Consider the following 17,108-nt stretch of genomic DNA (forward strand, 5'->3'; position numbering starts at 1 on the left):
CTTTGTATATATACTAAAATAAACTACTACTTACTGCTTGTATTACTATCCCTCTTTCGCGGTTTTTCACTTATCACAGGGCTTCAGGGTATGATCCCCCACAATAAACGAGGGACTACTGTACTCAAGCATGAAAGGGAACTTGTTTTCAGCTACAACACTTTAAGCATAATATCATTCAGTTTGAACTGTTGTTCGTAAGAACCACATTTCCTGCTTATCCCAATAGTTGTAACTTCACCTGCATTATTAGTCAACCTTATACTAACATATATCACAATGTTTTCCATGACTGTAAACACTCTGTTTAAGTATATTCATTTACTGTTTTGTTTTGCCTTTATGTTCATGTTGTGGGTTTGTGAGCACTTAAGTGTGAATAATTTGCTGGAGGTGAAACCGAGCACTGACAGAGGGAAGTCTCACCTCGGTTAAGTGTCGGGGTGCTGTTTATATCTCCCGCCATGAAGGAAGATTCTGTCTGCTTTCGAACGGTGTCGTTCCACATACGACGGATCCGACTCTGAGAAAAAAAAAAGCACAGAGCGCAGTGAGTGGCAGGAAATACACACACGTACAAAATATAAATTTAGAAACTCGGCAGGTGGATTTTGTAACTCGGTGGGGCAGCTGTAATCAGAACTGTGAGGCTCACTTTAATCCGCAAAGAACAATCGTCAAACACGTCAGACAAAAGAGACTCGGGCGCCGGGTAAAGAGGCACACAACTTTAGTTTGTTATCATGAGGAGGGCTAATGAGCTTGAGATGTGTAGGACATGATTGCAGTAGTCGACACAATTGTCGCACGCTGTTAAGTGGGGTGAAAGTCTGTTTGTTGATTGAGAGGACTACAGGGCGATGTTTGTGCATGTTTCTGTACCGGTGCACATATGCCAGCATGTACAGTGTTTCTGAATGTCGCTTGGTGGCAGAATCTATAGAAAGTACACAGGCTTTCAAAAATATCATTAGAAATGAGTCATCTTTGCTAAACATTAATCTGCCAGCGCCTTGAGGAAAACAAAAAATAGAAATTTTACTCAGAACATAAACGTCTGATTAGACTGAGTTTGCTTGGACAGTTAAAAAAATGCACAGATCAAAGTGCAAATCGTGATGTAACACACTTCAGTGCAGTGTCACTGAGAACAAATGATTATTGGTGCATCATTTGCTGTGGATATCACTTAAATGTGGGCTGACAAGTGAGATGAATAAGTAAATTCAAGAGCTCTGGTAGGCAATCAGTGAGTCATCTGTATTGATTGGTAATCAAACCTCTGCATTATACATTCCGTTTATACATCTCAATCTTACATAACAGACCTTTTATCCTTTTTTGGCAAGGTTCTATAAATGTCACATACAATCAAGAGAGTCATTTGAATGAGAAATAGATTTTTTTTATTTATTTTGTTTGGTTGAAAGCAGCTGATAAGTTCAAGGCAGGTTTGCTTCTCGTTTGTTCAGAGAAAAACACTTTGATTTCAACTCTGTTTTGGTCTCACTGATGATTTAAGACAAAAGCCTTTAAAAGGCATTCTTCCACATGGACAAGTGTTCTGTTCACACCTGTCTGTGGGCAGCGGCGTGGCGAGCTTGGCTGCCGCTGTAGTAGCGGTTGTTGGTACGCAGGCCGGAGTTCTTCAGAGAACCGTGGGAGTTGTTGGAGGAAGTGCGGCTGCAGCAGTAGGAGTGACGAAGACATTTACTGTACTCCTTATGGACCTGAAAAAACACAACACACACACAAGCAGAGTGGGCAGGTTTTAAGAGTCACCTATAAACACAAACACTTAGTTTCAGTTGGCTGGACGCAATGTAGAGCAACAGAGCCTTTTATCGCGCTCTCGCAGCACCAAATGCACTCACTGTAAACACAAGGACGACTTGAACAATCATTCATTCCTCAAACTAATCTTTCTTTTGAATAATAATTATTTTTGTAGGTTTCTCTTCAAGGACTTGTTTCTTTTTATTACCTTCTTCTGCAGCGCACAGTGGAAGATGAAAATGAACATGCCCTGGAAGGCATTGAAGGTGGTGAACAGATAGGCCATGATCACTGTGTTCTCATTGATGAAGAGAAGACCAAAGGCCCATGTTAGTCCGAGCAAAACCAACAGGGCAATGGCTCCTAGAGCCCATGACCTGAAGAACATGGACAAAAAATGTCAACAAATAATCAAGGTTCAATGTTCTTTATTGTCATTCGCGTCACATGTGGTAAATGAAGTAGTGTTGTAGTCAGGACCACCTAACCCGAGACCAAGTCAAGACCAAGACCAGAATGTACTGAGACCGAGACAAGATCAAGACTATTGGGGTTCGAGACCAAGTCGAAACTAAGACTTCAAGTCTTGGAGCTCAATCTTTTCACAGATTATTCGTACCGGCTTATTTTCACTCCTGGTTGCAACAATATGCTCCATTGTCTGTATTGTTCTGTTGGTACAAAATCACATGCGAGTGAGAGGGGGTGGGCGTGACAGCTGTAACAAAAACGTATTTAGCAATGAGTCACGTTATCGCTTGGATTTGAATCAGTACATTTTGCATCCAATAAAACAAAGATGTTAACAAATAAACTGGACGATATGCTGGCAATTTAGTGATATTTCCACAGCTGTGGTCTTGACTGGTCTTGAAATAAAATCCCGAGTCCTCAATGTCCGAGACTGAGACAAGACCGAGACCAAATGCGGTCAAGTCCGAGACAAGACCAAGACCGGTATCGAGTACTACAACACTGGCATGAAGTGGAACGAAAATGTGTACTCAAGGTCCCAGTTACACCCAAAAATAGCAAAAATATAAAGTATAAAAAGAATCAGTATATAAGGATCTAAGATATACAATAAACACTAATAATGTAAAATAATATATTGTATATTAAACAGCAGCCTGAACATGAGTCTGTTGTGAGCAGATGAGTATGAATACAGCAGCATAAAGTCAAGAGATCAGCAGCACGGATAATCAGCAGCACAGATAGCTGATGTCTGCGATCTATTTGAATCTTATCTGATAGTGTGATGTATTATAAATGTAAAAAAACACTGTGCTGTTGGTGAAAACTTTAAACTCACTTTATGTTATCCAGACGGCTGGAGTCAGGCTTGAGTGCTGAAGAATTGCGGATCATCTTATGCAGAGTGATCATGAGGAACACAAGGTTGAGCTACGGACAGGAACATGACAGGTAAATAAATCTGTGCTCATATTTGTTGTAGAAAAAGTTTCATTTGGACTGATACTATTATAAAGAATATAAAGATACTTTAGTTTGACAGAGTGGCAATAAAAGGATGATAGAAAGAAATAATACTATTAGACGAGCTAATACCATAATAACAAATGAAACAGGTCCAATGAAGCTCCAGATGAAGTAGTTATCCACTCGTAGCCAGCATCTGGAGTGGCACAAAGGAGACGAGTCATATTCATCTTAGCACAGGAACAAACGTACACACACACGTGCACGCACACACACATGCATACACTTGGGCAGGCATGCACACATTATATCCCAGTCTCTGAGGATTATCTTATGAAGGCTAATCATTGGGCTTTTGCTAAGAGTGTTCAGAAAACCCAGTCTGTGGGGAGGCACAAGAGCCATTCACACAGCACTGCGTATTACATTTCCAGCTGGGGGAATAACATAATCCTACTTCTCAATCTGCAGGTGCAAAAGGCCTGTCTTCACACGTACGCTTTCTTGGTCCCATAGCTCCTGTAGTCTATGGCTGCAGAGATGCCCACCACCAGTGCGGGGAAGCAGTAGCCGCACAGATAGTAGTACTTTTTGCGCGAGTACTCGCTCTCAAAGACCTCCACGAGCATGAGATAGAGTTGCACACCCTCCAGACACATCCAGGAGAAGGCAGCCAAGAAGAAGAAATGAAGAAGGCCAGCAAAGATTGGACAGGCGATCTGAGGGTGGCAGTCAGGGACAGAGCAGGGAAAAGAGAAAAGGAGGAAACATTAAGATGATGAAGAAGAAACCATTAAGTTTAAGGCATATAACCAAGTGAAACTCAGAAGAGGATAGAACAGAGTCACTAGGTAGTAGTACAGAACTGAACATTAAAGGGGGAGAAAAATGAAAAGCTGCCCCCAGGGTGACTGGTTCTGTGCACATTATTGAGTTGTTAAATGTTATTTATGAAGCAAAGGCTTTATCTGGTAAAACAATGACACAATGCATCAATTTCACAGCATTCATTAAAAAAAGTTTCAAAGGTCTTATGTTAATGCCAAGTAAGAAAACAAAAACTCGACTTTCTTTAGTGCATACATATAACATGAGCAGGTACAGCTGTCATCTTGGAAAACTCACATGGTATTCTGTTTTGTCTATCCCAATGAGGAAGAGCAGCTCGGCGATGAAGAGGTTGATGCAGAGGTTCTTGTGGATTGTGTTGCGGTCAGTCTGCAGACCCCGCAGGAAGCAAAAAGTGGAGATGCAGATGGCTAGACACACTAGGGAGATCACAATGCCCACCCAGGTGATCACAAAAAGGATCAGTTTGTGCATCCGGCCCTGTTATTGAGGTTTAAAAATGGATGGGTAAAAAAAAGGAGGAAAAAAATGGGTTAAAAGTGTGAAAAGAACAATGGGGGAAAAAGAAAGAAAAAAATATCAAGGATACAAGCCACCAGCCTCAGCAAAAAACAAAGCAAAACCAGACACATGCAGAAGAAAGAATTAGGACATAGAGGATGAAGAATAGTGGGATGGGAGATAAGCAGCAGAAACAAAAGACGGATGGATGAAACAAGGAGAGGAGAGAGAAAGAGCCAAATTGCTTTATTTAATATTTGTAAATATATGCGAGGAGCTAACGTGTGAAGACAAGAGACAAGACATCCTGAAAAAAAAATAATACATGACATTTAAATTCATGTGAATGTCAGCTAGAAGTAGTGGGACATGAATTTGTAAGCCGGTACCTCCTTGAATGTCAGTGTGAAAGGAGGAAAAGAGAAAATTCAAAACAAAGAGCTTGTCAGCCTTGAGAGAGAACATTTATTGTGTGTGCGCGCCCGTGTGTGTGTGTGACTGAGCACTTGCTAATGCTCACTCGAACAAATGTCTGCATAAATTACCCCACTTCCATTTTAAATGTGTGTCTGCCACGCCCTTGTTTACTTACATCAGATTCATGGTGAGCCATGAGCACAGCAAAATTGGTGAGGTGGCTGCAGGAGCATGTGGTGTGTGTGCTGTTGGTATCCAGCAGCTTGCAGCCCTGCGATGACCACTGGCCTGTCATGGAGCGCTCAGAGTAGTTCCAAAAGGAGCAATTCGGAGTGTAAAAATTCTCCATCTGCAGAAATGAAAGATGAGATAAAGGAAAACAGCTGTGGAAGTTTATAAAAAAAATACACATTTGAAATAAATTACCTGAAGATGCTTGAGTGTGAAGATCACCGGCTGAGTTAGAAACACTCTGCTGGACTCTTTGTTGATGGAGGCAGCGATCACATGTGAGTTGACGGCAAGGCGTTTCCTCTCAAAGCTCGACCCCTCCATTTCCATCTTCACCGTGGCATTCTCAGTGGATAGGAAAGATCCCAAATTCTTATACAGAATGAATACCACTTTTACTTGTCCTGCAGACGGAGCAGAACCCCAAAAGATCAGGGGCAACAACAGGAGATGAGAGCATTAATAATAAATGGTGAGAAAAAGGCAGTTGTGACATGAAAAGAGAACTCCAGATAAAATGGTACATGGGAGAGAGGGGACGTGGAATGAGGAAAATGCAGAAATGAGGGCATAATGTGGTAACAGCAGCAGCCGTGGCAGAGATGGAGAGCAGAAAGTGACAGGCTGAGTGAAAGGGAGACAGAGAGAGAGAGTTAGTGAAGGTTAGAATGATGGTAAGCACCGTTTCATTTTGACTGCTGGAAGAGAGCGAGATTTAATGTGGAGGGCAATGGAACATTCATCCCTCAAGCATTCACAGATCTCTTATTATTCCATATGAATATTTCATGTGGGTTTGTTTCAATCATTCTAATCTCGTTCCCACTGCAGAGCCGAGCAGAGGCAGAAAACAGAAGAGGGAAGAGATGAGGGACCATTGAAAGAGGAGGGGAGCGAGCAAGGATGACAGAGGGGAGGGGGTTTGGAAACAAGAGAGATGTGACAGAGGGATAAGATGGTGGAAAGTCTGAGCGAGGGAATGGGGAAAAGAGGAGAGAGGGAGTGCTGAGATTGCTCTCTCAGACTGGGGCCGATTGTAATCTACACGCCTCCCCAGCTATTCTATTAAGACTGCTGTTAAGAAACCATCAAGAAAAGAAATTGTCTCAGCGCTTTTGTTAATCTGATTAGGCCATTATTATGAACCAATAACTTAGTCAACTGCAGGCAGATTGTTTTAAGCTCGAACAAAAATGCAAATGAGAACGGAAGCCAGGGAGCTGCTAAGGACAGAGGAGTTTTTATAGGTGAGGATGAGGGGGGAGGACTGACCGTTGCGACTGTACTGTTTGATGGTGGAGGCTGAAAGCTGAATGGTGCTGTCGCTGGCATAGTTCTGAGGGAAGGATAAGTCCTGCAGCTCCATCTCTGTGTTGACAACATGCACCTCAAGATCTGATGAGAAAACATGGTTTCACTGCATTTTTATATTTTCTCTTATTATAGATGCAAAAACACCCGGGGGGGGGGGGGGGATGAGATCATAATCAGAAGAAACAGTTTTCACTTAGGGTGTTCTAAACAGTCGTCTGTCAAAATTAAAACCATTATTACTGTTTTCTTACCAACGCTAGGGGCTCTGTCTGAGAAGCGATTGCCATACATGTTGTTAGCCAGCAGGAAAGCTCCTTTTTCCAGGACATCTAGTAGCATGGTGGCTGTGTGAGCCTGCTCTGTGCTGTTCATGTCCTGCCATGACTCCAGAGACTCAGGACGGAGCAAGTTGTCCACGGTCTGAACCACCGCCTGGCACAGGCACAAGCATAGGTATTTAAATAATTCAGACTGTGCAACAATATTGATTCATTGCTCTTTTTAGAAAAAATTAATTCCAAGGTATTAAAATAAACTAGTAGACTGTCATAAAGGGTATACTGTGTCCCCAGTTCTTTAGTTAAATGTATAAAAATATCAAAGACAAGTTTGGTAGAGATTAAAAGTGTTTTAGCACCAATAAGGTGATTCCTGAACAGCTGATAGTTGAAAAATTGGCTTGGATGGATGATCTACTGAAGGATGATGCATCTTTCAGTTTCAGTTTCAAATGTTTGTTCATATGTCCATTCACTGTTCACTACATACTATATTTTTATCATTTAAAAAAAAAAAGCCATAACTTTCAGATACTGTTCAGCTGCCAGAGCTAGGTTTTCAAGACTGTCGCTTCTTATTTTGTCCTTCACTTGTCCACGATCCTCATTTTAAACCTAATGCAGTTGTTTATTGTCAAGCTTAAACAGTTGATAAGGTTTTCCAGCTTTGCAATCCACTTTCAACATCACCCAGTCAGATTTGCTCTGTCTCAAACTTGTCCTAAATGCTGACAAAACCAAAGGGATGCTTTTTGTTCAAACAGGAAGTCAGTCCCAGCAGTTCTTCCTTTCATTTTATTCTCGAATGGTGTTCCTATTGAGTTTGAAGATTTCTACAAAATATTTGGGTATCTTGGTCGATTCACATCTTTCTTTTAAGCTTCACGTGGAAAACTTTGTAAAGAAACTGAAAATTAAATTGGGTTTCATTTTTAGAAATGGATCCTGTTTAACTCTGAACGCTAGGAAACGCCTTGTAACTGGAATGTTCCTTCCCTCCATTGATTACGGTGACATTATTTACATGAACGTTCCTACAAGAACCCTGCAGATGCCGGATGCTGCCTATCATGTTGCATTAAGATTCATAACTGGCTGTAACTACTGTACCCATCACTGCACCCTGTATTCACTGGTTAACTGGTCATCATTAACTTCACATAGACTCTCTCACTGGTACATTTTCATCTTTAAATCACTTCTTGGTCTGCTGCCTTCATACATCTCCTCCTACATGTCACTACGCGAGTGCAGCTGTACAGCGTGCGCTCTCAGGACATTATTACCTGCAGTGTTTCCTTAGTGAGGACTGAACTAGGCAAAAGGGCCTCCTCCTACTCCGCTCCTGTTTCCTGGAATATCTTGCAAAAAGATCTGAAGTTCTCAACCTTAATCTCTCTGAGTGGCTTCAAACATCTGCTAAGTTCATGCCAAAACGAATGCAGACATGTTCCTGTTTTTAGTATCCTACATCGATTTACAACCTAGCTGTTTTTTATACCATTTTCTTTAATTTGTTTTTCTCAATTTGTACGCTTCCTTTATGACTGTCCACTGGTGTCATCACTAATTGTTAAAATAAGCTCTCTCTTGTAAATGAGTCCCTGAGGCTCAAAGGGACTAACCTGCAAAAATAACGGTTAAATGAATAAAACAGCAGAACATGCTGTCAAGAACAAGTTACAAGAACTGGACTGAAAATAAGAGGATTAAAACATCCACAGGCCAAATAAATAAATAAAAATAAAAATGTAAAAGATCTTCGGAAAGCACAAAGAACTACTGATCAAGACCTCTTTAAAAGATTACAATAAATAAATGAAAATGGGTGCGTAAGGACAAACTGCAATTAGTTTAGGAGTGGTTTAAAACTTTTGCACAGTACTGTGTAGGATTTATTACTTTATTAAACAACTTACAAGTTACATATAGTCTTGCATGGTACTAGTGGGAAAAATACACACCAAGAAAACTATTTTGATTGTAGAAAACCCTTACATGGTTAAAAACATTATTTTATTAAAATTCTACATTATGTGGTTTTTGGGGCATTATTCAAACGGTATTCTATAGGTCTTTACTCTCGTTTACCCAAATAGACATATGAATGTGAGGTAAGGGAAAGGTCATGATCAAATACAAATGCATTACTACAGCACAAAGTAACGTGCTCTTTACGGGACAGTAATGATTATTACTTATCCGATTTGCGTCACTTAACATCTAATTCTGAGTAAGCCCAATTCTGGTTGACTAATTATCAGACAGCTGTTCATTAACACTTTATTCTTTTAACAGCCTGTACTCAGTTTTCAGGAAATGCTGTTAGCTATTAATTAGTCGCCATTAATTATCAGTTTGTTCCTGATTTGTTCATGGCAGTCTTCATAATGATTCATTTTGTGCACTGCATTTTAAAGCACAACCATAATCAATGAAGACTTTTAACACGCAAAGCCTACTATAATTTTAATTTCCTGGAAACTCGGTATTCTCTTGCAATACATTTATAAATATGCTATGTCAGACTTATTACCATTCTATTTCACACTTATAATTCATTTAATGGCAATTTGGATGGTTGTATCAGCTATCCAATTTATTGGAGTAGCCTGTTTGATGAATCATGTAATTCTCTTGCTCAGACCTCTCAAAATGAGGGATTGACTGCTGAGTGAAATAAAGAGCATTGCTGTTGAGAAAATGAATTGAACATCAGAATGCTCTCCACTTGCTACAGAAGCAAAAGACTGAGGGTGTTTGTACTTTATCCTTGGATCAGACGTTATTATACTAAGCTACCTTGCAGCATGTGACATAAAATAATGGCCCACTAACGTTCTCCGCAGCATGTTTTACATTCATCTTGCACCAGCTGAGATCACGAGACATGGGGGTCATATTACAGTATGATGCAGAGAGGTCAAGACACATAAAAGACTGCGAGCTGCAGAGTGCTGCATTTCATCTTTGCTAAGAAGCGTACACAAGGCCTTTTCATGATATTAGATAAGAGTTCTCCTAGAGCCACAGATATTGCACATATATTGAAAAAGCACAAGAGTGTCACAAGACAAACTGTTGCTTTTCATAGTGTAGTCAACTCAGATTTTCTCAGAGTGACAGATAATGTATCTAACATGATGAGGCCGAGGCTGAGATTCTACATTTACCGTTTGCTTTATCACTGTGCAGCAACGCCAAGATTGTGTTGCAAACAGATGACTTCTTTATTAGCTGAATCCATATTTCATATATTCAGAATGCACATGTGCAATTGATAGACTATAAGTCAGCTTAGTCTAATATGGGAAATAAATATTTAAAATCTGTGTATGGTGTCTGATTGGAGCACGTCCAAATCTTTCTCCAGCCGTCCTTCAGCGCAAACAAGAAGTGTTGATTCTTCTTAAGGCAGTATCAATAAAAGGCTGTGGATAATGAGCTAAATACATATCCACAACTCTGTTTGAGAATTTATCTTGCCAAAGTTACTCTAAGGCACAGAACAGTCCAAATAAAGACATGTAAGGCAGGCAAGATAAAAGAAGAAAGATACCTGGATAAATGCCCGACATGTCTGCTCTCGCTTCTGGAACTGAAAAGGTGGAAACAAAGACTGGAATTATTAAAATAAAATAAAAAATTAAAGAAATGGAAATTGGTTCATGCATATGGAAATATGGGTTTATTCTGTTTTGTACCTTGTTGTAGTTTCGCCCGGCTGACTCTTTTTTTCCAGGCCTTAGGGTTTGAAGTTGAGCATCCAGCACATCCAACAGTTGCTCAATCAGTCGAACAGAAGAGATAACGTCTCCCGCCTGGATTCGGCTTCTTGTGTGGTTCACCAGTTCACCTGCTATATTAGCAGCATTCTCCCCGCTCTTTATCTGCACAATTTGCATAACTTATTAGTGCAAATATAAAAAAAGGTTAGTCTTTCATTAGAAAATATAGGACACATTCCTTAATGCTTGAATTCTAACTCCAACATGCTCACATGCATGTTTTAATTCAAATTTAGAGAAATTCTAACAAAGAACAAATTAAATGCTGTTTGTTGAGGTTTTCTACTTTTTTTCTTATATTTGTTGTAAACAACGATAGTCTGTAGCAGAACACACCATGAAATTTAATCATCCTTAGCTATTTTTAACTTGCATATTGCAAGCTTGCTAACTTTTCAAGCAACTGCAACAGATTTTTGCCAAAAGAAGAGTTTTTTTTAATTGGCTCCTTCAATGGATGGACTCTTTAAAGCATGCACATATTTAAGAATCATACTCGAGAAATCTTGAAAACAGCACGCCTGGCTACAACATTACAAACAGCTATCTAGTTGTTTGGATGAGTATCTGTAAGAGCAGAAGCTGGAAGTTTACCTACTGTGTAAATTAACCACATCATGATGCACATTCTTCAAACAAAGACCACAATATTTAGCTGCTGCACAACTATATTACATTTTAACTAACTTAAATCAAAGTGAAAACTACTGAAAATGTGTTGGCATATCTCTGTGAGAGCTGTGATGTGAACCTGATTTAAAACTAATAATTTAGCCTAACTGTAATCTAACAGCATTAGTGAGAAAAATAGAAGTAATTAAACACCAGGAGCACATGCCTGTAATAAAAGATCTCAATTTTAATCAGGACAGCCTTAGAGATATGTTAATATCTTATTGTAGGTGGATGGGGAGGCTGCGCAGGGCAGTGGGGCAGAGGAAAGGGACAGACCCATGGCTCCAGGTCTCACCTTCTGTGCCACCTGGTTGACCCACGGGGAGGTGCAGTTGCTCAGGTCAGGACCCCGCAGGTTCCAAATGACCTGATCCGCCAAGCACTGGAACGAAGCAATGCCTGGAGAAAAGCAGAAGAAGAGAAGCGGGGTGAGCGATAATAAGCATTAGGTGTCTGCAATTAAAAGTGACAGCATGAAGAAGAAGAATGAGCAAGGAAAGTGTGACAGTTTTAACCTAGAGAAAATAAATGGAATGCATGAAAAAAAAGCAATATGCCTAAAGTGTTTGAAGATAAGAAGAGGAAGAAGGAGGAGGGAAGAAGAGTAAAACTGTGGAAGAAAATGAGCCTTAAATGAAAAAAAGGTTAAAGAACAGGTTGGGCAGTGAGCACGAGAGGAAAGAAAGACGAAGAGGTGCACACTGTACTTTAACGTATCACATAACATTTATTCTCTGCACACAGTCACGCAAAAAGACATCAGGTATGATCCCCTCTGTCAAATAAAGACTCCTGAATGAAAGTGCCTTCCATCAAACCTCATTTCCAATTGAGTTTTTCTGTTTAGCAAAAGGGTTCAGAAAAAGGACACCATGCAGGGATAAAACTGGGGAGGGGGGCTTTGTGCTGCTGCCTACACAAATACCCAATGTTAAGACAAAAAGACAAGACAGCAGAAAAGAGGACGGGGACATCAGAGGAGAAAGAGGGAGGGATGAGAGACACAGATGATGGAGATGCCGCGCTGATTCTTAGGCATAGAACGATCCTAGCAGATGTGGCTTTGTTTCAACCTATTCCCTTTTTCCCTCACTACCAATGATTTCTTTATTCTTCTTGAACTTTTCTTTATACTCACCTTTCTCAACCACAGAATAGATTTGAGAGCTTGGCCAAAAAGTTCGATTAAGGTAGATTCTAATTTAACGCACAATCGACACAAAGAGGTAGCAAACAAGCAATGGGGAGAGATGGAGGGAGTTCTTTTTAATGTGACTAAAGATGTTGTTTTTTATTGTTATGGAGTATGGCAGCTAGCATGGAGTGAAGTAAAGCCTGTGTTTGTGGCCTTTCATTTCAATGTTTGCCACTTTCAATCAGCTCTAATTCTGTGGGAGATGAGTCTTTAATTTGTGGAGGATGAGCTTTTATCTGAAATCCTCAGAGACTGTGCCCACTACTGGGACCAACACAGGGACAGAAGGAGACAACAGTGAGGGGGAAAAACAAGCGGGAGAGCACAAACATATACAGACTATGTGGGTCTGTGGACTGATCTATTTTTCAAAGACCCATGTGGATGGAGGATATGTTTTATGGAGAATTGAAATACAAAGGTTGATATTTCATGGAGCAGAAAAACCACACAGACCCTTACCTAAAGATCCTTTGGGACATGGACGATCCACTGTTTCTCCTCGCTGGGTGATGGGCCACTGGATACCACGGACCAGCTTAGCCTCACAAAAATGTCGTTCTGGGTTGTGAGGAGGGAGAGGTGGACGACGGGTGACAGGCACAGTGGCTGTGATTGGACGCAGATCTGGATGCTTGTTGATGGAGCCAATTGGACGTGAGGTGGGGGCAATAGGGCGGATTGTGGAGGGGCTGGCACTGGAGGTGAATGGCCTTGATGGAGGAGTGGCGGTCACTTGAGTGGTGGTCAGAGGCCCTGAAGTTACCCGAGAGTAATTTAGAGAGACAATTGGAAAAAAAAAGAAGAAAGGAAAAAAGCAACGTGTAGTAAACATAAAAGATAAAAAAAAATAATAATTCAAAAGCTGCAGGGAAAAGATCAAGAAAATGAAGTACGATGTCTCTCAGGCGCTGACTTCAAAGGTTGTTTCAGAGTAGTAGGGGGGTAACAAACAATTTTTTAGAGCCTTTCAAAGAAGACTCTCCAGAGCAAAATGAAGACACGGAGGAGAAGATAGAGAGAAAGCATCATTGCACATTAAATGAATAAATAATTTATAAACTGTATCTGAGGAGTCACCATCATTAAACATATTTAAAAAACAAAAGCAACACATCACAACAACTAACATCTTAACCGGGCAGACATTTTTTTCTTTGTCATGTCTCTCTCAGCCTAATCCAAGCTTTATTCAAGCCTTTATTTAACTGAAATGAACAATCCACACTGTTGGGCTGCAGAAATGATGTGCACCACACTTATTTCAGCTCATCAATTGAGAACTTTAACACTTTTAGTCATTCGTGCCAAATGAAGTTTTGCTAAACTGCATTCAGTAATCATTTCTTTTCATGTTTTGTGTCCATATTCATTCTAGGATCATCCCTTACCAGTGGTGGGATCTGGTGGTCCGAACTCCAACGGGTAGCGCAGCACGTTGTAGTTGTTCCACACATAAAGCTGGTTGTCTCGAGGATTGTAGTCCACAGAGGAAATGTACTGATATGGGTTCGGGAAGGGGATGTTGACAGGTTCCTCTTGTGCGTGGTTGGTGTTGTAGGCATACATCACCAGGTCACCACCTGCTTCGCTGTCATCGTCCTGGTAGACTGAGCGCACTGCGTACAGCACACCGCAAGCCATGAAAGCATTGGATGCCATCCTCTTGTCAAAGCTGGTCTCCCAGGTGCCTTCAAAGCGCAGTGTGTAGGGGTTGACCTGAAACAGAGACAAAGCTTAATGTGGTTTCATGTATAGAAGTCCAGAGAGCATGAAGAGATGGATAAATTCAAGATAACTGTAATATTTAAATAGAGCCTACGTTTTTGAATAATATTTATTTAGGTTTTTGTTTTTATTTGCTTTGTTAAACCATCATCCAGACTTTTATATGCAATTTTATTTTGTTTTCTACCAAAAGGTAAAAAGCAGGCAATAATATTTTTGCCTGTGTATGTGAGTGTGCATATACTTGTTTGCCATGTTAGCAAAATACCTGACAAACCAAAACATATATATTATTGAAACGTTCAGGAAGATCTATGGGGTGCCATTTGTAAAGTTACACAGTCAAAAATGAACAACAATATTTTGATTTATTTAGCCTTTCATAAGAAAAAAAAGGTTTATTTTTCTATGTCATATAGTCAACATGTTATTCATACATTTATAAATGTCATATTCCAAATAAAAAAATGCAAGCTAAATATTTAGTTTACAAGATAAATACTTAACTTGCAAGTTAAATATTTATTTAGCAAGCTAAATATTTAATTCCACACTAAATATTTAGTTTACAAACTGAATGTTTATGTCCATGCTAAATGTTTAATTTACAAACTAAATATTTAACATGCAAATTAAGCAAGCTAGCAAGCTAAATAGTTAGCTAACAAGTTAAATATTTATGTATGATTTAAATATTTAGTTAACAAATTAAATATTTATTTTGAAAATTAAAAGTTTATTTGGAAAAATAAATATTTAGGTCTGAGCTAAATATTTAGTTAGCAAATTAAATATTTAGCTTAGAACGTAACTGTTCAGCTTAGAAATTAAATATTTAGTTTGGAAATTAAATATTTAGCTTGGACAATAAATATTTAGTTTGGAAATTAAATGTTTAGTTTGGAAAATAAATATTTAGCTTGCAAATTAAATATTTAATTTACACCTAAACATTTTGTTCATTAAATAAAAATTTAACTTGCAAGTTAAATATTTTGTTTGTAAATTAAACATTTATTTTGGACATAAACATTTAGTTTGCAAACTAAATATTTTGTGTGGAGCTAAATATTTAGCTTGCTAACTAAATATTTAACTTGCAAGTTAACTATTTAGTTAGTGAACTAGGACATTTATAAATGTATGAATAACTTGGTGAAAATATGGTTTAGAAAAACAACTCTTTTTTTTCTTATGAAATGCTAAATAAACCAAAATATTGCTGTTAATTTTTGACAGTGTAACTTTTACAAATGGCACCCCATAGAAATCATTAGACAAACATCTTCAACTGATTATCTTTTAGAGTCAACTCAGTCCAAGAAGACCACCACAGCTAATCAATCTGAGCAAACACTGAAACAACTCCTATAGATATTTAGCTAACATTGGATGTGGTAGTAGCTGAGAGTCGTTCACAGTACATATTCTGAGTGCCGCAAAATAGTTTTATTTTTCTTAAAGTCACAAATCACAATAGTTTGTCATAAATAACACAAGCTGCAAAACAAAGTGGATGTTTTACTCTCCAGCGAAAATCAATTTATGTATGATTGGATGTAAAATCACGCCAACATTTTATAATGTTTATCCTGCTCTTTACCAGCATCACTGTATCTGTAAGAGTATTTATGCTTTCTCAGTATTTGGCTACTCATGTACGATATATGATTGTTTGCTTGACAACTCAAACGAGATATCTGGATAATCTACATGATCATTTGTCACCCATATCTCATCCCCCACTGTGCATTGCAGCTCTCCCACCTGGCTGACCACCAGTCGTCCGTTGTTGGATTCAGTGGCGTAAATCACCCACAGCCCATTCTCATCCACAGCCAGATCAATGTCCGATTTCCCTCCCCAGCGGTAAGGAGAGGTGTCATGATAGTTGGCATTGGTCACAATGGCTTCGCCGCTTTTGATGCGTGTACGTAGGTCATACTTGACTATGTTTCGTGTGCGCTCTTTGTTGTAAAACACTGCACCGTCATACACAACAAAACCTGTGCCATCCACCCTGTTAGGCAACCTGTTGACAAAAGACAAAAATGAACTAATCAGTTAATCTATTTTATATGGCACATTACTACAAACCAGTGTCATGATGAGTGTGAAGACACCACACTGGGGCCATTCTGCTGTTGTTATCCATATCCACATCAAAAGCCAATTAATCAATACAGCAGCAGATGCCATTTGATCATCCAGGACAGTGGGAGGTGCACTCACTTGTAGGTGGTAGTAGGTCGGCTCTGTTTAAAGTCTTCCCAGGAAGCATACTCAAACAGCATGTCAGTGCGATAGGGGGTCCAGGGCATGACATATAGACGGTCCCCAGACTGTAGAGGATCCTTGCACCATGCACCCGCCTGGTGCTCTGCTTCCTGCTGAGAGCTGGGTACCTGCACCCGCAGCAGTGTCCCAGGGCACACAAATACTGGAGCAGAGAGGAGGGAAAAAATAACGAGAAACCAAAAATGAAAACAAAGCATTGCAAAAATATCTTCTATGGAGATGGAACGAGAGGAAGTAAGAGGAAATGTAAAAAAAAGTTGAAGACCATAGAATATAACAGAAGAAAGATGTGGTGAGGGCCGAAGAGAAAGATCTAAACTGATAAACGCAAGTTTGGAAATGAAAAGGAGGCAGAACAGTTGAAGAATAGAAGTAAGGGGAAATGGAAGTAAGGTGAGGTTCATTATCAGATTTAAAACGAGGGAACATATAAAAGCTCATTTGTAGAACTTGAGCATTGTGTTCAGAAAATGCTTGAATATGATAAATGGGAGATTTCTGACTGCTGCTGCGGCTTAGATGTAGTCACTAATCTAATTTATCTTGGCCTACTTTTTTTATTTGATTGTGCTTTTTCTCTTTCAAAGGCCTCTGCTTCTTTGCTCTGCACCTGGG

At 39.5% G+C, this 17,108-nt stretch overlaps 1 protein-coding gene across 1 annotated transcript in view; it reads right to left on the minus strand.

The window, feature by feature from the left end:
• The window catches only part of adgrl1a (adhesion G protein-coupled receptor L1a), a 52,729-nt gene that overhangs the window by 8,111 nt on the left and 27,510 nt on the right, over positions 1–17,108 (minus strand). Inside the window, exons 5-22 of the mRNA XM_037689091.1 lie at positions 16,428–16,635; positions 15,963–16,227; positions 13,859–14,186; positions 12,930–13,223; positions 11,568–11,671; positions 10,514–10,699; positions 10,369–10,407; positions 6,783–6,963; positions 6,490–6,612; positions 5,413–5,621; positions 5,162–5,335; positions 4,345–4,548; positions 3,718–3,938; positions 3,349–3,415; positions 3,092–3,183; positions 1,985–2,153; positions 1,575–1,730; positions 427–523 (exon numbers count right to left, since the gene is read on the minus strand). Coding sequence (XP_037545019.1) covers positions 427–523; positions 1,575–1,730; positions 1,985–2,153; positions 3,092–3,183; positions 3,349–3,415; positions 3,718–3,938; positions 4,345–4,548; positions 5,162–5,335; positions 5,413–5,621; positions 6,490–6,612; positions 6,783–6,963; positions 10,369–10,407; positions 10,514–10,699; positions 11,568–11,671; positions 12,930–13,223; positions 13,859–14,186; positions 15,963–16,227; positions 16,428–16,635 — 3,117 coding nt within the window. The remainder of the gene's footprint in view (positions 1–426; positions 524–1,574; positions 1,731–1,984; positions 2,154–3,091; positions 3,184–3,348; positions 3,416–3,717; positions 3,939–4,344; positions 4,549–5,161; positions 5,336–5,412; positions 5,622–6,489; positions 6,613–6,782; positions 6,964–10,368; positions 10,408–10,513; positions 10,700–11,567; positions 11,672–12,929; positions 13,224–13,858; positions 14,187–15,962; positions 16,228–16,427; positions 16,636–17,108) is intronic.

Source organism: Nematolebias whitei, chromosome 15 (assembly GCF_014905685.2).
Source record: "Nematolebias whitei isolate Nwh7 chromosome 15, NemWhi1, whole genome shotgun sequence".
Lineage (NCBI taxonomy): Eukaryota > Metazoa > Chordata > Actinopteri > Cyprinodontiformes > Rivulidae > Nematolebias > Nematolebias whitei.